The sequence below is a fragment of the Entelurus aequoreus genome, linkage group LG14 (assembly GCF_033978785.1).
Source record: "Entelurus aequoreus isolate RoL-2023_Sb linkage group LG14, RoL_Eaeq_v1.1, whole genome shotgun sequence".
Classification (NCBI taxonomy): Eukaryota; Metazoa; Chordata; class Actinopteri; order Syngnathiformes; family Syngnathidae; genus Entelurus; species Entelurus aequoreus.
This window is the reverse complement of record NC_084744.1, coordinates 36,448,115-36,471,113: the sequence shown is the minus strand read 5'-3', so window position 1 is coordinate 36,471,113 and position 22,999 is coordinate 36,448,115. Positions and strand designations below refer to the sequence as shown.

Genomic DNA, 22,999 nt, shown 5'->3' with positions numbered 1-22,999 from the left:
AGCCAGAGGTGCACTCTTAAAACGAATGTGTTGGAAATAACACAATTTGTGTTGTTTTTTTACACATCTCCATGTCCAGAGGGGGACAACTCAATTTGTCAATTTTAACACATTAACTTTGTTACTTATATTAACACAGTAAATGTGTAGGTTTTCGTAACAAATGTTTGTGTTACTCAAATTAAACACATTTTGTGTATATTGGCAACACTTGTGTGTGTGTGCATGCTATGATATATAAAAAAAACAACATAATTGAAATTTAATTGGCATTTAATTCAAAAATTCCTTCTATTCATTACAAGTCACAACATTTAGGAAATAAGTCTGTATCTTGTCAGTAAGTGCAATTCAGAATCTCTCAGCTCATATTAGGGATGTCCGATAATGGCTTTTTGCCGATATCCGATATGCCGATATTGTCAAACTCTTTAATTACCGATACAGATATCGACCGATACCGATATCAACCGATATATACAGTTGTGGAATTAACACATTATGCCTAATTTGGACAAACAGGTATGGTGAAGATAAGGTACTTTTTAAAAAAATGAATCAAATAAAATAAGATAAATTAAAAACATTTTCTTGAATAAAAAAGAAAGTAAAGCAATATAAAAACAGTTACATAGAAACTAGTAATTAATGAAAATTTGTAAAATTAACTGTTAAGTATTAGTGGACCAGCAGCACGCACAATCATGTGTGCTTACGGACTGTATCCCTTGCAGACTGTATTGATATATAATGTAGGAAGCAGAATATTAACAGAAAGAAACAACCCTTTTGTGTGAATGGGGGAGGGAGGTTTTTTGGGTTGGTGCACTAATTGTAAGTGTATCTTGTTTTTTATGTGGATTTAATTAAAAAAAAACAAAAAAACAATTACCGATAATAAAAAAAAAACGATACCGATAATTTCCGATATTACATTTTAACGCATTTTTCGGCCGATAGACATCTCTAGCTCATATACATCAAGTGGCAAAGCATCAGTTGCATCTTTCAGATTCATCACTTGAAATTAGTCTTTTTAATCACATAAGTGTGAAGGTGTTCATCAAAATAGTTAACAGTGAGAACTCAACAAAATGAACACCTCATCACGGTCAGAAAAGGTTACAATATACACTGTCTCTCCAAATATATGTTCGTTGTCCAGATCACATTTTAAGGAAAGCACACAACCAGGTCTGTAGCAATGACCAAATATAGACACACAACTGATACTCAAAATGTTTAAATCATTGATTGAAACTTTATTAGTAGATTGCACAGTGAAGTACATATTACATACAATTGACCACTAAATGATAACACCCCAATAAGTTGTTCAACTTGTTCAAGTCAGGGTCCACTGATGTCCACAGGCTGCCATTTTTCAATCAACAACTCCTACTTTACCAACCAGCCAAGGTTACAAGCCCAATACAATTTGAAGAGTTTGTCCAGACTGCAGGTGAGACACTCTTCCTGGAGTGGAATGACATTGGCAGCCACGATGACATATTGTGTTGATGTTGTGCTGCAATGTCCAATGCTCACCAGACCAGGTTGCATCACTGGAGCAGGGTCAGTGGTTTGTAGGAGCTAAAACACAGTGTATGCAACACATTTGATTACATCCTCTTCACAAGTTATGAATAATTTACTTACGATATCTCACTTGTTTTATATTCTTATCACAAATTAAGATATTCTTACTTGTTAAATGTAGGACAGCACTGATTTGATGCTGCATTTTGTCCATCCCTTAGATCTTCTTGACACAGTAGGGGGCAGATCATGTGTGAGCATCTTCAGTGCTCTACAGCACCTTGATTCTGTAGAAATAGACAAATATACACAGTTTATATCACTGACATGTGACACTGTAAGGTTAAATGTGTGTCAACTTGGGGAGTCTTTGGAAGATAACACAAAAAGGCATGATAATCCATAAATAAACTAAACCTTACCAGCACTCTCAGCTTCTGGTGGTTCATCTTTTCCTTCAAGAGCAGCCAGCTTCAACAACTTTGGTCCCTTTTGCATAGAAAGATGTCTGTCTTGTATGGAAACATCTTCTCAAACTGTCGATCTGTTAAGGTTTACCAACAGGACAAGACAAGGGTGATTAGATAAAGTTATATGCAAATCCATTTGAGAGTGCAGGTGGTGATTACATTGACTTACTTACCAGATATGGTATATCAATGAAACGAGGGTAGTTCTCAACAATCTCTGCCAGAGTAGGTGACTGATTAGATATCCAGTATCTTGGGTGGAAGTAGGTTTTGTCCATACCCATCTTGATGGAAGAAAGGTTCTCCGGACTAGGCTTCATCCTTATGATCACAGTTATCCATTCTTGGACAGACTCATCACTTTCTGTAACTTCTTCAAGTCCAACAGTGACTTCAGATGAGCCACCCCTTCTGCAATAACGGCGCCGATCATCCCTTCGTTTTCGGCAGATATTCCTCAGCTTATCTTCCAGAAAGCCAGTGTGGCATGTTGGATCATAGAAGTGTTCCTTTACAACACAAATAAAACAGTGATCTAATGAGCTACTGTCAGAATCAGACGAAGTAATGTGTGTTTCTCACTCTTAACAACATTCCCTTACATATCCTTCATTTTCGTCCTCCATGTTGACGTTAAGTGATGGGTAAAGTGTCAAAGGTTCTGGCGAGAAGTTTTGTCCTCACTTACTGGATAACTGAGGAAAAACATAAGAAAAAGGACACATTAACATTGGGCATAACATTAGACCTCCTGTAGTTCAAAATAAGTGACAAATGTCTACTTACAACTGAAGGCAGTTGTTACAGTACCCTTCTCCATTTTTATGTAAGTGAAGTGAATTATATAGCGCTATTTCTCTAGTGACTCAAAGCGCTTTACATAGTGAAAGCCAATATCTAAGTTACATTTAAAGCAGTGTGGGTGGCACTGGGAGCAGGTGGGTAAAGCGTCTTGCCCAATGACACGACGGCAGTGACTAGGATGGCTGAAGCGGGGATCGAACCTGGAACCCTCAAGTCGCTGGCACGGCCGCTCTCCCATTCTCCTCGTAGAATGCAAAAATCCTGGGATCTTTTTGTTGGAGGCGAGTCTTCGCACTGTCAGGATCAAGATCACTGGCTGCTGTTGAAATCTGAAGGAACAGTCCATATATACAGTATTTTATTTGAACCAGTGTAGAGATATTACCACTTCATCTAAGCCAGGGGTGTCCACAGTGTGGCCCGGGGGCCATTTTCGGCCCGCAGCTAATGTTTTACCGGCCCATCATTCTAAAAAATACTAAAAATGTTTTTTAAAACATTAAAAGTGGAATAAAAGAGCAAATGGGTGAAACGAAAGGAGAAAAACTTTGCAATATTCACTCTAATAACAATTTGTTTTTACAATTTCTCACAAAATAATCAAAATCAATGTTGCTATGAATTATTGACCGACTTAAGGACAAAATGGACATACAAAACATGAAAAAAAATGAAAAAAAAGTTAATTATATAAATTGTTATTACAAACATACTAAGCTAATTACACTATATATTATCTGAAGCTGATAGAGATTTAAGCGTTAAATGTAAACATGAGTGGGGGACTTTTGGATCCCTAAGAATTTTAGTGGAATTAAAAAACACCCGTCTTTGCTAAAAAATTTAAAATAATAAATTCTAATCAATGTTGCTATTAATTATTGACCTAGTTAGGGATCCAATTACTTCACATCAAATATTCCACTTTGAAAATCTTTTTGGGAAAAATATTGTATATTTGCCCCCAAAAAAATAGGGTTTTGACAAAAAGCTCATGAAATGTGTGTGTGTGTGTGTGTGTATATATTTTCACCTGAAGTTGAATTAGAGATTCAAGCATTTAATTAAAAAAAAATATATAAAACTTGTTTTAAACCCGTTTTAAGACTGACACCCTTCTGCGTCCCTAGGACCTAACATGCGGGAGCCAATAAGGTTAAAAAAATAAAAATAAATAAAAAGTGGATATTGTATTGGTTTTGAAAATCAAAAAATATCAAAATGGCCCCCGCATGTTTTGATTTTTCAGTGTGCGGCCCTCAGTGGAAAAAGTTTGGACACCCCTGATCTAAGCACTGGGATAATACTACAAATAAAAGGCACATAGGCTCACTAAACAGATTATTATGTTTAGTGACCTGCCTTAAATGAACACACATACCTGCTGTACTTCCATTTCCTGTGTGGTGACAGCAGTGGCACTGACATCCCAAACATCTGATTGAATGGACTTGAATAGAATTTGGAATGTATCCTTGTTTTCAACTTTGCAGTTCACATTAGTGTCAATGAATTCATTAAAATCTGAGCAGAAATTCAGAATTCTGGTCATTTCTGCTTTGATGTACACACCTCTGTAAAGTCCTTGACTTTACCAGGAGTGGAAGTCTTCTTGAAAATGTCTCTGCCATCCAGGAGGACTGTTGTGAGAGATCTGGGAGAAGCCATTCTTCTACATGTGTATAAACAAAAATGTACACAGAATTAAAACACAACAAATTCAATACAACTCCAAGGAATGACTTTGTGTAAAATAATAATAATGTAATTATAGCCTAAGAGATTATAATACACATACAGTAGTTAGAACAAGCTACATTTTAAGACATTTTGAACCACTATGAACCATTATTAGTCCAGTGCAAATATGTTTACATGTCATAGGTGACTTGATTTCTGAAACATTGACTATGACTGGAAATGGCCTTTAATACCTATGCAACATATGGACAGATTAAACTTAAAAAAAGGTCATTTAAAATTGAGATAACATACCCAAAAGAAACCATGAATAGTTGTAAAGTCAACCAGTGCAGTTTTGTCAAACAGTTTAATTGATACTGTGGAGACCTTATCAAATCTTACCTTAGTAATGTTAGCTAACTTGTGGAAACAAACCTGCAAAATAAAGCCAAAATTTAGCCATTAACCAACATTATGTACACAGCATAACCAGGCTACTATTTGAAAGAGCCCTAAAAAAATAATAATGGAGGTTTAGTATAGCTAGCAATATGGCTAGCTGTTCATCAGCAGTTCATTTGCACATGCACAACTTTACATCTTGTCAGTAGGTTACAGTCACACATTCCAGCAAAACTACCACTATTACACCCTTTAAGATACAACGTGCAAGTAGACTGGAATATGCTTACCTTCATTAAGACATTTGGACGGATACAGTCGCAGCTTTTTCCCCAAACTCTATGGCCACCCAGCTGATTGGTCAAAGCTCATGACACAATGTTGTGTAGAATGTCTGTGTTACTTCCCCTCAGGAAAATCCTGTGATTTAACACATTTGTTGAAATCATTACACAAAACATGTGGATTTCCAACACATTCGTTTTAAGAGTGTGGAAACGGGGTTTGTATATATACACACACACATATTTTAGGCCACAGTAACACTCCAGTTTGAAAAGTAACACTGTTGACATAGGAAAATAAAACCATACTTGAAGTGATTTTGTCATTTTTAATGTTGAACAACTTACATGTTTAAAGTCTTCCTTAGAAAAGGGAAGCAGGCACACATACAGCAGAATGTGTGGCATTTTTTAATGCCAAAATATTGTGTCCAAAAAACACACTTAGTGTCATGTTCTAAATCAGAAATAAAAGAATAAGACCGGGAAATATTTTCACACATTCATCAGTTAGTCACTCCTCTGTTACACAGAAATATCCTGCAGTTATCTTGCCATATATACAGTATGATTGCTGTGTGGATTTACTTGTGTTGAACAGGACGTTACACGGGTCCACCAAGAGGCGATGGAGGACCAATTGGACATGGCGGAGTACAGGAGGCAGGAAGAGTCCCTGCGAGCGGACATGAGAAGGCTGGAAGAACGGCTGAAAAGGGTCAAAACCGAAATTAGAATACTTGACTTAAAATGTAAGGAACGTAGATTCTACAATCTGACATTACAATATTGTTGTTAAGTTTAAGCAATCTCTTGCAGTGGATCTGATGCAGACCAAATGAGAGCTCTCCCAGCTGAGAAAAAGGTATGACTACTTGAGTGGGCTGATAATTAACGGTTTCATTTATAACTTGTATCTTACCTTAACTGAAACTTTTGTTTGGAGAGCGAATCGCAGCGGATGCCCAGCGAGAGAGGAAGGGACAGAGAGCCTGAAAGATGAGCCGAAAAACAGACTTGATTGAAAAGAAGTCTTGGACCAATTAGAGCCTGTAGGGAGGCAAGGCCGGAGGACCGACGGTGAGGCGTGTAGCGCCGAAGCCCGCTCCAAGATGGCGGCGAGGAGGCGGGGACGGTGAGCAAGCGGCGAGACGGGGCGCGCCGAGAGCGACGCGGCAATCGTGACCAGGTGCGGGGATCGCGCACCTGGTCACAATCAGCTAATCCCCTCGCAGCAGTTAAAAGAACAGCGGCCGAGAGCGACGGGGAGAAGGAGACGGAGAGAGACTGGGAGAAGAGAGAACCAGAGACAGACACGGAGAGAAGCGGATGCGGAGCGATAGTGATGGGTTGATGAGGCCTCATGAAGCGTTTCGACACATTGCAAAACTGTATTGATACTGTGTCACTAAATACTGACATCTGCTGGACATTAAAAATCCTTACAGGCAACCTATGGACCGACTCAACTGACACTGATTTTATGACCTAGTATATACAATAATATAAACCAAGTCATTGTATTTAATTTAGGATTATCTAATATCTTCATTTAAATAAAAATATATTTTTATCTTTTTTAGATAGTCAAATAATGTGAACATGAATCGTGACTAGGATGGTAGAAGGTGGGGATTGAACCCCAGTAACCGATTGCTGGCACGGCCACGCTACCAACTTCGCCACGCCGTCATTCCTGTACCTTCTCTAGTAACAGTAGTGATGGGTCCTGCAACACAGATGCATAGGCGCATGCGTCGAGCTCATAGAGCGAAACCCTGTGTCGGTGTGCGTACCGCTTTTAGAAAGTCACGTGACCGATCATGAGCTGCTTTGGTCACGTGACCGATACGCGAACTGTATCGCACTGACGCCTCCTCTGTGCCCTGTGAGCAACCTTCCCTCTAAGGTGCGCGCCTGCGCAATTGCGCAGTGCTCAAGCGTCCTCCGCGCACACCGTGCGCCGCACAGCCAATATATGCCGCGCACCAAATCAAACCCATCTGAATTCTAAACAGAATAAACACATTTATTCTGTGTAATTTTGAAATGCAACTTTGAGTGACAGTGACAACAAGCGGCCCTAACGGTGTTCGTCAACAACACGCATTGCGCCGCTTCCTAATAAACAGTTTGACGCGCAGGCGTCAGTGCGATACAGTTCATGAGCGGTCACGTGACCAAAACAGCTCGTGTTCAGTCACGAGACTTTCTAAAAGCGATACGCGCACCGACACGCGCACCGACACGGTGTTGCCGGACCCATCACTACGGAGCGAGCGCGCAGGAGAGCCAGAGGGAGGCGAAGACGTACGCGGCATTTACTTGTGTTGAACAGAACATTCAACGGGTCTTGGAACAACTGGAGCCATCGCAACAAGAGGTGATGGAGGACACAAGAGACACGGCTGAGTACAAGAGCCAGAAAGAGTCTCTGCAAGCAGCCAGAAGAAGACAGCAAGAACGGCTCCATGCTATCAGGGACACATATGGTGCGAAAAAGAAAAGTGTCCAAGCTAAAATTGGAAATCTTGACTTAAAATGTAAGGAACGTAGATTCTACAATCTTGCCGTGGAGCTGCTGCAGACCCAACATGAGCTCTCCCAACTGAGAAAAGGATGGAGGACGCCAGGGACATGGCGGAGTACAGGCGGCAGAAAGAGTCTCTGCAAGCAGACGGAAGAAGGCTGCAAGAACAGCTGCAGGCGGTCAAGGACACCCACCGTGCGGTCAAGGTCACCTGCGTGGATAAAAAAAAAAAGGTCAAAGCTGACATTCGCAATGTTGAACTGAAATGTAAGGAACATAGATTCTACAATCTGACATTACAATATTGTTGTTAAGTTTAAGCAATCTCTTGCAGTGGAGCTGCTGCAGACCCAACATGAGCTCTCCCAGCTGAGAAAAAGTTATGACTACTTGAGTGGGCTGATAATTAACTGTTTCATTTGTAACGTGTATTTTTGTATCTCACCTTAACTGACACTTGTATTTCTGTTTGGAGAGTGAATCGCAGCGCAGCGAGCGGCGGAAATACAAGTGTCAGTTAAGGTAAGATACAAAAATAAGAGTTACAAATGAAACCGTTAATTATCAGCCCACTCAAGTAGTCATACCTTTTTTTCAGTTGGGAGAGCTCTTGGTTGGTCTGCAGCTGATCCACGTTCCTTACATTTCAAGTCAAGCTTTGCAATCTCAGCTTTGACCCTTTTCTTTTTCTGCCTTAGTCTGCAGCCGTTCTTGCAGCCTTTTTCTGGCCGCACGCAGAGACTTTCTTGCAAAATCAAAAACAAAAGAATAAGACCGGGAAATATTTTCACACACTCATCTGTTACACAGAAATATCCTGCAGTTATCTTGCCATATATACAGTATGATTGCTGTGTGGATTTACTTGTGTTGAACAGGACATTCAACGGGTCTTGGACCAATTAGAGCCAAGCCAAAGAAAGGTGATGGAGAACGTAAGAGAGACGGCTGAGTACAGGAGCCAGAAGGAGTCTCTTCATGCAGCCAGAAGAAGTCTCCAAGAACGGCTGCACATGGACAGGGCAACATACGTTGCAGTCAGGGACACCAGAAGAAAAGTGTCCAAGCTAAAATTGAGAATCTTGACTTGAAATGTAAGGAACATAGATTCTACAATCTGACATTACAATATTGTTAAGTTTAAGCAATCTCTTGCAGTGGATCTGCTGCAGACCAAACATGAGCTTGCACAACTGAGAAAAAGGTATGACTACTTGAGTGGGCTGATAATAAACTGTTTCATTTGTAACTTGTATCTTACCTTAACTGAAATTAAAAGTATTTGTTTGGAGAGTGAATCGCAGCGCAGGGAGCGGCGGAGCCAGCGACGAGCGGCGGAGTGAGTAGCGGAGATGAAATACGTGTCAGTTAAGGTGAGCTACAAAAATACAAGTTACAAATGAAACAGTTAATTATCAGCCCACTCAAGTAGTCATACCTTTTTTTCAGTTGGGAGAGCTCTTGGTTGGTCTGCAGCTGATCCACGTTCCTTATATTTCAAGTCAAGCTTTGCAGCAGATGCTGAGCGGGAGAGGAAGGGACAGAGAGCCTGAAAGATGAGCCGAAAAACAGAAAAATAAAAGAAGTCTACTCTGCTCAAGTATGATTTTGATTGATTGAGACTTTAGTAGATTGCACAGTACAGTACATATTCCATCCATCAGTGGTCAATTGACCACTAAATGGTAACACCCCAATAAGTTTTTCAACTTGTTTAAGTCCACGTTAATCAATTTGTGATATGTTTGAGCAGCAGGCAGCTATATACTCTGCATTGACCCACAACACCCTGAAGACAAATGTCAAAGACATCATCAAACCTGTCTGATGATGTGAGAGTGGCAGAGGAGGTCCTCCAGGTGCTTAAACCCCTCAGAACTGTTCCATCTCTACTGAGCACTGAAACATCACCATCTGTGTCAATGATCCTGCCACTGAAAACAAGGATTGTACAATCCATGACTCCAAGTGTGGAAGACAGCAGCATCACTCCAGATGTCAGGCTTTATTTCACTACCTATGTTTCAAGGAAGATGATGTGCCTTCTTATGTTGCACTTTAACTTGGTTTTTATTATTGGTCATTGGTCCAAGTTTAAAGAAAGGAGAGGTGCCTTTTGATGTTGCACTGTTTTTCATTAATTCTGTTAAAAGGAAGATAAAAATGCATGCCATGAATTGATTAACGTGGACTTAAACAAGTTGAAAAACTTATTGGGGTGTTACCAATTAATGGTCAATTGTACGGAATATGTACTGTGCAATCTAATAAAAGTTTCAATCAATCAAAAAGTCAAGTTGATCAACAAATTGTATTATTCTCCAGTGCAATAACAGTACTGAAATGAAGGCTAAAAGGGCATTAATGGGAGCTTTAAAAAAAAGAAAGAAAAATAGAACTAACTAAATAGTTACTTTTCACTGTAACACATTACTTTTTGGTGTAAGTAACTGAGTTACTTTTGAAATAAAGTAACTAGTTACTGGTTTTCAGTAACTAACCCAACACTGGTCACGGATGGGTTTGGGAAGAGTGTTCCAGAGGGTGGGAGCAGCGATGGAGAAACCTGTCACCCCAGGTCCGAAGCTTGGTTCTGCATGGTGGGGAGAGGAGGTTGGCATTAGAGGAGCGGAGGCTGCGTGAAGAGGTATGGAGGTGAAGCAGGTTGGTGAGGTAGAAGGGGGCCTGGTTGTGAAGGGCTTTGTGGGTGAGGAGGAGGATTTAAAGTGGATCCGGTGAGGACTGGGGAGCCAGTGGAGTTTCTGGAGGACTGGGGTGATGTGCTCACGGGAGCGGGTGTGGGTGAGCAGGCGGGCGGCAGAGTTTTGAATGTATTGGAGTTTGAGAATTTTGCAAGATGAGTCGTAGAGGATGCCGTTACAGTAGTCAAGTCTGGAGGTGATGAAGGCATGGATCAGGGTTTCAGCGGCAGAGAAGGATGGACGGAGACGGGCAATATTTGAGGTGGAAGAAAGCAGTTCTTGTGATGTGGTGTTGAAAAGAGAGGTTATTGTCCAGAATGACTCCGAGGTTGCGGATGTGAGTGGATGGGGACAGAGTAGAGTTGTGAGCAGTTTTAGTGAGGGATTTGGGGCCGACGATGAGCATGTCAGATTTGTCAGTTGAGTTTGAGGAAGTTGGAGTGCAGCCATGATTTGATTTCAGTGAGGCAGTCGGTCAGGGTGGAGAGATTTTGTGGAGATGCACAGCTGGACAACATCTGCGTAGCAGCGGAATTGGCGGTGATGGCGGCGGATGATGTTACCAAGGGGGAGCATGTACAATGAAGAGAAGTGGACCAAGCACAGAACCCTGGGGGACACCTTGTGACAGAGGGGCAGTACTACCTTTAGAAGAAAGTGTATGTATTGATGTATTACAGTACAAGGACAGAATTACTTGTATAATATACTATCTTTAGCAGTATTGATGTACTACACTACAAGGACAGAAATACTTCTAATATACCAACTTTAAAAGACAGCATAATGATGTACTACAGGGACAGAAACACATGTTATACTATCTTTAGAAGAAATGGTAAGTATTGATAAATACTTATGAAATATACTATCTTCAGAATAAATCCCAAGTACTGAAGCACTACAAGGACAGAAATATTTCATCCTGCATGAATGTAGGACTTGTATTTAACTCCTGAGTAAACACTGGCCCCTGGTGGACTCTTTCACATACCTTGTCTCCTTTGGTTCCACTCAAACCTTGAGCACCTGGAACGCCCATCGGTCCTCTCTCTCCTTTGCTTCCCTGTCATATATGAGAACAATGAATAAGTATTGTACTTTCAACACAGTCTTTCCCACTATTCCTTGTGGACCCACTGGACCGCGCTGACCTCGGTCTCCCTGCAGTTACACGTATGAGGTGAGTACCTGGAGTCAGTGTTATTGACTAAAGTATTTACCTTGGGACCAGGAACCCCAGGCTCGCCCTATAGTAATAAGTCATTTCAGGTGTGCAGTAGAAAAACAGTCTAATCGATAAGCACTGGATTTGTTTAGGTACTTACCAAAGGTCAAGGGTCACCGGACATGACGGCATGACCTCTGGGACCAGGCTCGCCCTAGCAAGAGAAAAAGTGGTTAAAAGTGAAGTGCATAATGTAAAAAGTTTGATTGAATAGTGCTTACTTTAACTCCAGGTCCGCCTTTGGCCCCTGGACTACCAGGTAATCCTAGAGAGAGAAACGCAGCACAATCATACACATGTACTAGAACACACTCTTTATTTAGGACCACATGTTACAGTGCATTTTAATGTAGAATCACCTCATGATAGGGAATTGTGTAATACTAAGCCAGGGATTCTCTAACTGTGGTACGACAAAGAATGACAAATATGCAAACAGTGTTACTGTTCAAACTGTGGCCAAAAATATTCAATGAATACTTATGGCCACTACACAACTGTATTTCAATGTTGGTCATTATGGTGGTACTTGGAGAGCAAAGTTGTTTTTCCTGAAGTAGTGTACACACACACACACACACGTCAAATTGTATCTATTTTATTGTGTAAATGATAGTAACATATGTTTGTCAACATTTTGCTAAAAGTAAAAATTTTTATGTATAAATGTTGATTTCTGAAGGTAAAAACATTTTCTAATTGGCTAAACGGTTTCAAATTATCAATTAAATCTGGGAAAACTATTAAAAGTACAAAAACCCTTGAATACCGGTAGATATCTTTATTAAAGTTTTCTAACCTTTTTTTTTTATAAATTGTACCATATTTTTTTAAATGCTCTTTGTATTTGCTTTTATTTTCTTTACTTGACATGTTTTGTTCTACCAGATGGATGTGTAAAATTGTTGAATATAAAAAAGTACACACACACGCGCACGCGCACACATAGTTCTACACACTAAATACGTTTATATATAGTTCTGATGTTGTGACCTGTTTAAAATATACATTTTCGCTGGTTACTAATATCCATCCATCGAAAACTTCACTATAGTAATAGTAATTATACGTCAGGGGCCGAGGTCCGCGCATGCGCGAAGACAACGTCCCCTTTTTGACGGCATTCTGTGACGTCACGTTTTGTCATGTTAGAATATTTTATGAGTGTGTTGTCTAAAAACTAGCTTACCAAAGTAAAGGGGAACATGAGGGGGATATTTAAAAACATGTATAATTATAATGTAATAGTAATCGTCCAAATTTGACACGAACAAGAATGTTTAAAACGCGAGATTTTAGCAGAGGAGCTATCGCTAGCTGTTGTGCTAAGTTGCTACAAAGAGAGATATAGGTTATCGAGCAAATGTATACATGTAAATAAAGCTGTAGTCACTCACCAAAACTTTGCATCACTCGGGAGTTTAGTTTAGTTTATTAAGGATCCCCATTAGTCTACACCGCAGTGGAGACTATTCTTCCTGGGGTCCAGGCAAAAAACATCACACAATCACAAAACAAAAGATTAAAATGCAGTACAACATGATCAAATAATAAAATGTTGTAATACAAAAATAGCAACAACAAAGAACCAAAAAAATAATAATAACTTCGAGTTTACATAATATTGTTCATACCAAAGATAAAAAGAGCAATATAAAAATAGATATATATATATTTTTGCAAAAAAATAAAATAAAACAAAGAACCAATGGCCTAAAATATATACATTAGTGTACCAAAGACAAACAGTAAGTGACGAAAAAAGTTCCATTCACCATTTTCTACTGCTTGTCCCATAATCAATAAAATAGTCAATAAAAACAGTCATGACATTAGGTACAATCTAGAATAATCTCTTTCCGCAATACTTCTCCTCTTAGTCTATTCTTAAAACCCACTCTGCTGTTGATTGATACCAGATATTGTGGAGTAGAGAAGCCGTCGCATTTTTCGAAATGTTTGGTAGTTGTTCCACGCATGCGCGAAGAGTGCGTCACTTCCGTCAATGGGTCAGTGGTTTTTAATAACTTTCCTGCCAAAACAGTTATTATAATCCGCACAGAAACCGGAAGCAGCCTTAAATGGCAAAAAAGTAAAAAATTACTTTATATACATCAAATATATCAATCCACGATACTGATCATTCTACGTTTTAGTGATACAACAAAAAAAATCAAAATTAAAAAACAGAAGTTCAAAAAGCCACCGTAAACACGCAAGGGCCGAGGTCCGCGCATGTGCGAAGAGAACGTCACTTCCGGGACTTCACGTTTTGTGATATTTGAATGTTTTATGAATCTGTTGTATAAAAGCTAGCTTATCTTGAGGGAACAATAATATAAACACGAAAAGGGGGGTATATTTAACAAAAAATCAGGGAGTATTACCGTCACATTTCAACCACTTTCACGAATCTGTCATTGCAATGAATGACGCACGAGGGCTGGAGAATGTTTAAAGAAAATTAATTTCCACTGATAGGGCCTAGGTTTAATCAATCAATCAATCAATGTTTATTTATATAGCCCTAAATCACAAGTGTCTCAAAGGGCTGTACAAGCCACAACGAGGTCCACCCGGGGTCCCGACTCTGGACAGCCAGCACTTCATCCATGGCCACCGGACCTATGCAACTCCCCCTCGCAAGGGACAGGGGAGAAGAGGAGAGAAGAAAAGAAACGGCAGATCAACTGGTCTAAAAAAAGGGGGGTCTATTTAAAGGCTAGATTATACAAATGAGTTTTAAGATGGGACTTAAATGCTTCTACTGAGGTAGCATCTCTAACTGTTACCGGGAGGGCATTCCAGAGTACTGGAGCCCGAATAGAAAACGCTCTATAGCCCGCAGACTTTTTTTTGGCTCTGGGAATCACTAATAAGCCGGAGTTCTTTGAACGCAGATTTCTTGTCGGGACATATGGTACAATACAATCGGCGAGATAGGCTGGAGCTAAACCGTGTAGTATTTTATACGTAAGTAGTAAAACCTTAAAGTCGCATCTTAAGTGCACAGGAAGCCAGTGCAGGTGAGCCAGTATAGGTGTAATATGATCAAACTTTCTTGTTTTTGTCAAAAGCCTTGCAGCCGCATTTTGTACCAACTGTAATCTTTTAATGCTAGACATAGGGAGACCCGAAAATAATACGTTACAGTAATCGAGACGAGACGTAACGAACGCATGAATAATGATCTCAGCGCCGCTAGTGGACAAGATGGAACGAATTTTAGCGATATTACGGAGATGAAAGAAGGCCGTTTTAGTAACACTCTTAATGTGTGACTCAAACGAGAGAGTTGGGTCGAAGATAATACCCAGATTCTTTACCGAGTCGCCTTGTGTAATTGTTTGGTTGTCAAATGTTAAGGTGGTATTATTAAATAGATGTTGGTGTCTAGCAGGACCGATAATCAGCATTTCCGTTTTCTTAGCGTTGAGTTGCAAAAAGTTAGCGGACATCCATTGTTTAATTTCATTAAGACACGCCTCCAGCTGACTACAATCCGGCGTGTTGGTCAGCTTTAGGGGCATGTAGAGTTGAGTGTCATCAGCATAACAGTGAAAGCTAACACCGTACTTGCGTATGATGTCACCCAGCGGCAGCATGTAAATACTAAAGAGTGCAGGGCCAAGAACCGAACCCTGGGGAACTCCGCACGTTACCTTGACATAGTCAGAGGTCACATTGTTATGGGAGACGCACTGCATCCTGTCAGTAAGATAAGAGTTAAACCAAGACAAGGCTAAGTCTGACATACCAATACGTGTTTTGATACGCTCTAATAAAATATTATGATCGACGGTATCGAAAGCGGCGCTAAGATCAAGAAGCAGCAACATAGATGACTCATCAGAATCCATCGTTAGCAATAGATACTTAGTCATTTTTGCGAGGGCTGTCTCCGTAGAGTGATTTGCCCTGAAACTGGATTGAAAAGGTTCACAGAGATTGTTAGTCACTAAGTGTTCATTTAGCTGCTGTGCAACAATTTTTTCGAGAATTTTGGAAAGAAACGGAAGGTGGGAGACCGGTCGGTAGTTTACCATGAGGTCAGGATCGAGGTTAGGTCTTTTGAGCAGAGGATGAATAACCGCTTTTTTGAATGCTAGGGGAACAGTGCCAGAGGAAAGTGATAAGTTTATAATATTTAACACTGATGGACCTAATAATACAAACAGTTCCTTGATAAGTTTCCCAGGAAGTGGGTCAAGTAAACATGTTTGTTTTATCCCACTTACACGCTGTAATAATTCCTCTAATGTTATTTCATCAAAAATAGAGAGACTATTTTGGAGGGCAGTGTCCGTCGTATATACAGTCGTATTTGTGTTAATAGAACCCAGTTGTAGCTGGGATGCGTTGTCTTTAATCTCCTTTCTAATGAGTTCAATTTTCTTATTAAAGAAATTCATAAAATCATCTGCCGAGTGGGTGGAGCTACTGGGAGGAGTCCCTTGTTGGGTTAGCGATGCTACTGTACTAAACAGAAATTTAGGATCGTTTTTGGCGGATGAGATTTGAGTAGTATTTAGCTTTAGCTAAGGTAAGCATGCGTTTATAAGTTATTAAACTATCACTCCATGCTTGATGGAAAACATCAAGTTTAGTCGCGCGCCATTTGCGTTCCAGTTTTCTACATGATAATTTATGAGCTCTAATTTCTTCTGTAAACCATGGGGTGCGCCTTTTAGGGGCCCTTTTTTGCTTTAGCGGTGCTATACTATCAATAATTTCGCGCAAGGCATCGTCAAAGTTGTTAGTGAGGTTATCAATAGAGCCGACATAATTTGGGAATGGTGCCATTACCGAAGGCAGTAGGTCAGCAAGACTCATCGTTGTGGCAGCATTAATGTTGCGGCCGCTATAGCAGTTATTATTATTAGCTTGTTGACAATGAGTCAAAACTTCAAATTTTATAAGGTAATGATCTGACATTACTTTAGTATATGGAAGTATCATAACTTTGGAGGTGGTGACACCCCTGACAAGCACTAGATCTATTGTATTACCGTTGCGATGCGTGGGTTCATGTATTATTTGTGTTAGACCACAGCTATCAATTATGGTTTGGAGCACCACGCACTGAGGGTCCGATGGGGTATTCATATGGATATTAAAGTCCCCCATTATGATTATATTGTCGGCGTGCGTCACTAGATCAGCAACGAACTCTGAGAATTCACTGATAAAGTCCGAATAGGGCCCAGGGGGGCGGTAGATAACAGCCAGGTCGAGAGGTAGCGGTGTGACAGACCTCATAGTAAGCACCTCAAACGATTTATATTTATTATTTAGGTTAGGGGTAAGGTTGAAATTTTCATTGTATATTAGTGCGACACCCCCTCCCCTTTTAAGAGGACGGGCAACATGCACATTCGTATAGTTAGGAGGAGATGCCTCATTGAGCGCAAAAAATTAGTCTGGTTTGAGCCAGGTTTCGCTAAGACCAATGACGTTAAGATTGTTGTCTCTAATGACCTCATTAACTAATAACGCCTTGGAAGACAATGATCTTATGTTTAAAAAGCCCATATTATAGGTATTGGGCTGTTTTGACGAGTTTTTGTTAAGATTATCCGTAGTGGCAATATTAACAATGTTGCGTTTATTATGCGTAGTGCACTTTAAATAGTTTCGACCATATCTAGGAATTGATATGACGGGAATTTTCCGATTGTTTGCTTGGTGCTGCAATAGACTGGACATATCATAATTTGCCACCTCAGTAGAATGCATGTCCACCTCTGACACAGACACAACAGAAAAAACATTATGTGAATTGTGTATTATTCTAAGAATTGCTATGCGTACATGGATTATCCAGCCTGGCGCTGGCTAGTTCTAGCTTAACTGACTCCTCACCCGGACTAACAGACATTGTAATTGCCTGTGACCGAGCTTGCTCTAGTGTAGTCAGTCAAGTGAGACTTAAATAGTAGTCTATGTTTCTAGACAGGATGATGGCGCCTTCCTGGTTAGGGTGAAGGCAGTCTCTCATCAGCAAGCCTGGTTTGCCCCAGAAAGAGGGCCAGTTATCAATAAACGTTAGTCCCTGTTGCCTACAGTAGATAGCCAGCCACTTGTTAAGCGAGACTAATCTGCTATATCTCTCATCATTGCTTCTCGCAGGCAGGGGGCCAGAGACAATTACTCGATGCCTGGACATCTTTCTGGCGAGATCACAAGTCCTGGCTATGTTTCTCTTTGTAATCTCTGACTGTCTCATTCTAGTGTCATTGGAGCCAACGTGTACAACTATATTCGCATAATTAGTGGTGCGATTAGCCTGTCGTACGCGTTTACTAGGCCTGTTGCGAGTTAGCTCCCTAAGATTAGCTTCAATGTCAGGTGCTCTGGCCCCGGGGATACACTTTACTGTGGCTGGTTTGCTAAGCTTTATGTTTCGGGTGATGGAGTCCCCTATGACTAAGGTGTGGTGCCCGGTAGACTGGGGTGTAGGACTAGCTAAAGAGCTAAATCTATTATGCGTCTCAACCGGTACACCGTAGCTTGTAGGCCGCTTAGGACTGCTACAAGCTGGGCTAGTTAGCTCGCTACAGCTAACGCTAGCAGATGTGTCCGCAACATCTAAAGTTACGACATTACTCTGCTCTAACTGGCGGACACGGCCCTCTAGCAGAGCCAACCTCTCCGTGAGTATGGTGCAAGACGCGCAGGAAGCCATTACTCAGTGTTTTCTGTCACCGAGTGAAGTTCCTGCTGTCCTCAGGGAAGTGGTCGCGGTCTGCGGGAGTAGCTTCCTACTTACCTTCTGACCGGCGCTGCCTTTCTCCGCGCTAGCTTAGCAGCTAGCTAGCTGAGGAAAGGGTGGTGGGACAGAGATCGGGTGATTTGCAAGTTAAATAGTACCACTAATATGTTTGAGAAGTGATAAAGAAAGCTGGAGAACAATTAAAAGCACACAGAGCGATACTTAGCCTTTTTCGCAACAGCGAACAGACGGCGAGCAGTCACGTGTTTAAGAATAAACTTAAACATTTACAACAATATGAATGAAATTAAATATAAACAATCCATCCTAATTATTAGTGATGGGTCCGGCAACACCGATGCATCGGCGCATGCGTCGAGCTCATAGAGCGATACCCTGTGTCGGTGCGCGTATCGCTTTTAGAAAGTCACGTGACCGAACACGAGCTGTTTTGGTCACGTGACCGCTCATGAGCTGTTCTGGTCACGTGACCGCTCATGAACTGTATCGCACTGACGCCTGCGCGTCAAACTGTTTATTAGGAAGCGGCGCAATGCGTGTTGTTGACGAACACCGTTAGGGCCGCTTGTTGTCACTGTCACTCAAAGTTGCATTTCAAAATTACACAGAATAAATGTGTTTATTTTGTTTAGAATTCAGATGGGTTTGATTTGGTGCGCGGCATATATTGGCTGTGCGGCGCACGGTGTGCGCGGAGGACGCCTGAGCACTGCGCAATTGCGCAGGCGCGCACCTTAGAGGGAAGGTTGCTCACAGGGCACAGAGGAGGCGTCAGTGCGATACAGTTCGCGTATCGGTCACGTGACCAAAGCAGCTCATGATCGGTCACGTGACTTTCTAAAAGCGGTACGCGCACCGACGCAGGGTTTCGCTCTATGAGCTCGACGCATGCGCCTATGCATCTGTGTTGCAGGACCCATCACTACTGTTACTAGAGAAGGTACAGGAATGACGGCGTGGCGAAGTTGGTAGCGTGGCCGTGCCAGCAATCGGTTACTGGGGTTCAATCCCCACCTTCTACCATCCTAGTCATGATACATGTTCACATTATTTGACTGTATCTAAAAAAGATAAAAATATCTTTTTATTTAAATGAAGATATTAAATAATCCTAAATGAAATACAATGACTTGGTTTATATTATTGTATATACTAGGTCATAATATCAGTGTCAGTTGAGTCGGTCCATAGGTTGCCTGTAGGGATTTTTAATGTCCAGCAGATGTCAGTATTTAGTGACACAGTATCGACACAGTATCAATACAGTTTTGCAATGTGTCGAAACGCTTCATGAGGCCTCATCAACCCATCACTACTAATTATAAGAATAAACTTAAACATCACTGATAACTTTTTAAATGTACTTTCAGTCAACCTAAACAATTTTGTAAACATCAGTGAAATGATCTTCTTTAAACATTCTCCTCAGTACAAAACAAGCACTTCTTTCCCTCGGTTTCCTCACCAGTTGCGTCTTCTGAGTCCACACAGGAGCTGTCTTCCTTCCTCTTAGCAGCATGTCAAAAGGAGTGACGCTCAAACATTTTAAGCATGTGCTCTGAGCAGGTGAACAGGTGAATTCAATCAAAGCAATCTGTTGGAAGCAGGTGGAGATGTTCAGCCCTCAGCTCTCACTGTTGCCCCTTCAGGCCTGGAGTGTGCTCTACATGCTGCTCTGTACTTGGACTTGACAATATGTAATATGTACAATGTACACACTGCAAGTATATATATCATGTAGTAACAGACACCTTCATAACAATATATAATATGTACAATATACACACTGCAAGTATATATATCATGTAGTAACAGACACCTTCATAACAATATGTAATATGTACAATGTACACACTGCAAGTATATATATCATGTAGTAACAGACACCTTCATAACAATATGTAATATGTACAATGTACACACTGCAAGTATATATATCATGTAGTAACAGACACCTTCATAACAATATGTAATAAGTACAATATACACACCGCAAGTATATATATCATGTAGTAACAGACACCTTCATAACAATATGTAATATGTACAATATACACACTGCAAGTATATATATCATGTAGTAACAGACACCTTCATAACAATATGTAATAAGTACAATATACACACTGCAAGTATATATATCATGTATAGTAACAGACACCTTCATAACAATATGTAAAATGTTTTATATACATATGTTCAATAATTACTGTATTTTGGTCATTTTATGCATTACTCACAAATGTTGTGTAGAAAAGGACAAACTACCTACAGGGCACTAGTGTGTTTTCCATGATTGTGGGGACAAAAGCAAGCCCAAATAAACAAACACATGTTCAAAAACAGGCCCAGAAATCTGCAACCCGCAAGTCACAGACGTTCTACCTTTTGTGGAATAGGACAAACTCCCTACCTGCGCACTAGTGTTCTTGCTTTATTGTGGGGACAGAAAGCAAGCCCAAATAAACAACCACATGTTAAAAAAACAGGCCACAAAAGAGTGCATGTATAGGCCCCTCCCACCTCCAAAGACATGCACCTGGGATAGGTTGATTGGCAACACTAAATGGTCCCTAGTGTGTGAATGTGAGTGTGAATGTTGTCTATCTATGTTGGCCCTGCGATGAGGTGGTGACTTGTCCAGGGTGTACGCCGCCTTCCGCCAGAATGCAGCTGAGATAGGCTCCAGCACCCCCTGCCACCCCGAACAGGACAAGCGGTAGAAAATGGATGGATGGATGGAACCATCCATCCATCCATGGAAGTTATATACTGAAATTGATGCCTGTCCTAATGAATAAAAGTTGCTTTAAGAAAATACATACAATGACATCACATTTTATATGGTGTGGAAAGGCCAGTTGTTCATACTTTAGGTTGTCTTGTACACAAGATAAAGGAGGACTTAATAACTTAATCACAGTCCTTAATATAAACATCCCAATGACACTGCAAACTTGTATTCTTGGGGATCTCCATCAATTTAGTAACGTGTCATCAAAGAGTAAAAATGCTTTTCTTTCAATATGCATCATAACAAAAAGGGTAATGTTTAAAAAATGGATAGATGTTGATAGTCCAACTCATACTGACTGGTACACACAAGCTGTGGAGATGATATCAGTAGAACAAACTGCATTTAGTTTAGATAACGAGTCATATATTGGAATATGGGATCCATTATTTCAATTTGTTTCAACTATTAAATGAACCAAAATATGACTTATTATATCATTGTGGAAAATATTGGACACAGTGTGTTGTCAAGCTTATGAGATGTGATGCAAGTGTAAGCCACTGTGACACTATTGTTCTTTTCTCATTTTATTTTTTATTCATGTTTTTAATATCAATGAGGGATTTTTAATCACTATGTTGAAATTATTAGTATTGCTGTTGTCGATGTTCATTTTTGTTTCACTACATTTGGATTGTTCCGTGTCATGTTTGTGTGTCCTCAATTGCTCTGTTTATTGTTCTTAGTGTTGCTGAGGCGGGTTTGCCTTTGGAATTGGATTGCATTGTTGTGTATTGTTTTGTTGATTGAATAATAAATTCATTATAAAAAAAATACAAAAAAAATCAAATGTTATCAAAGGTAGATACTTTTTCTTATGCTTTCTGATCCCTCTGTGTGTCCACTACTTGCTGTACATATCCTACCAAGTCAGACCTACACTGTTTCAATGTCCATTTCTCTGATGATACAATTGTTGATATCAATCAAACCTAACCCCCCCATCCCAGATTGTAAATAATTGAATGTATATACTCTGATGATTATCTTGTGTGATGACTGTATTATGATGATAGTATATATCTGTATCATGAATTGATTTAAGTGGACCCGGACTTAAACAAGTGGAAAAACTTATTGGGGTGTTACCATTTAGTGGTCAATTGTACGGAATATGTACTGTACTGTGCAATCTACTAATAAAAGTCTCAATCAATCAAAATCATACTTAAACAGAGTTTACTTTTTATTTTTTCTGAGCCCCCCGAACAAGAGGTGATGGAGGACGCCATGGCTTGAGTACAGGAGGCAGAAAGTCTCTGTGTGCTGTGTGGCCAGAAAAAGGCTGCAAGAACGGCTGCAGACTGTAAGGCAGAAAAAGAAAAGGGTCAAAGCTGAGATTGCAAAGCGTGACTTGAAATGTAAGGAACGTAGATTCTACAATCTGATCATCTCCGCTGCTCGCCGTGCCGCTCGCCGCTGGCTCCGTCGCTGGCTGCGCTGCGATTCACTCTCCAAACAGAAATAAAAGTGTCAGTTAAGGTAAGATACAAAAATAAAAGTTACAAATGAAACAGTTAATTATCAGCCCACTCAAGTAGTCATACCTTTTTCTCAGCTGGGAGAGCTCATGTTTGGTGTGCAGCAGCTCCACTGCAAGAGATTGCTTAAACTTAACAACAATATTGTAATGTCAGATTGTAGAATCTACGTTCCTTACATTTCAGTTCAACATCGCAAATGTCAGCTTTGACCCTTTTCAGCCGATATTGCAGCGTTTTTCTGGCCAAACGCAGAGTCGCTTTCTTCCTCATGTCCATTTGGTCCTCCATCACCTCTCGTTGGTCCCGTTCATCACAAGTAAATCCACACAGCAATCATACTGTA

The 22,999-nt window shown here is 40.5% G+C and overlaps 1 protein-coding gene and 1 long non-coding RNA gene across 13 annotated transcripts; both read right to left on the bottom strand.

Moving 5' to 3' along the window:
• Positions 1-947: 947 nt before the first annotated feature.
• Positions 948-13,498, bottom strand: LOC133664821 (uncharacterized). 12 transcript variants are annotated; one of them, XR_009828642.1, is made up of 16 exons: positions 11,864-12,157; positions 11,743-11,796; positions 11,409-11,480; positions 10,214-11,035; positions 6,105-6,174; positions 5,771-5,891; positions 5,189-5,318; positions 4,899-4,931; positions 4,195-4,485; positions 3,014-3,142; positions 2,612-2,704; positions 2,290-2,518; positions 2,183-2,226; positions 1,962-2,083; positions 1,708-1,826; positions 948-1,593 (listed from the first exon to the last, which is right to left on the bottom strand). XR_009828642.1 is itself a non-coding variant. In XM_062069752.1 (8 exons), exons 5-8 carry the CDS (start codon positions 10,862-10,864, stop codon positions 5,697-5,699), a joined length of 933 nt encoding a protein of 310 aa, XP_061925736.1. In that variant the 5' UTR covers positions 10,865-11,059; positions 11,409-11,480; positions 11,743-11,796; positions 11,864-12,045; positions 13,040-13,498; the 3' UTR covers positions 5,329-5,696. The 12 variants fall into 12 exon arrangements, 4 of the variants coding, with proteins under 4 accessions (XP_061925736.1, XP_061925735.1, XP_061925737.1 ...); XR_009828641.1 differs by having other exon boundaries at positions 948-1,476; positions 1,549-1,593; positions 2,183-2,518; positions 11,864-12,153; XR_009828639.1 differs by having other exon boundaries at positions 2,183-2,518; positions 4,195-4,298; positions 4,386-4,485; positions 11,864-12,151.
• Positions 13,499-22,417: 8,919 nt separating this feature from the next.
• LOC133665362 (uncharacterized) lies at positions 22,418-22,747 on the bottom strand. Its single transcript, XR_009828735.1, has 3 exons — positions 22,720-22,747; positions 22,554-22,624; positions 22,418-22,476 (listed from the first exon to the last, which is right to left on the bottom strand). It is a non-coding gene; the product is annotated as an uncharacterized LOC133665362 (long non-coding RNA).
• Between the last annotated feature and the right edge of the window lie 252 nt (positions 22,748-22,999).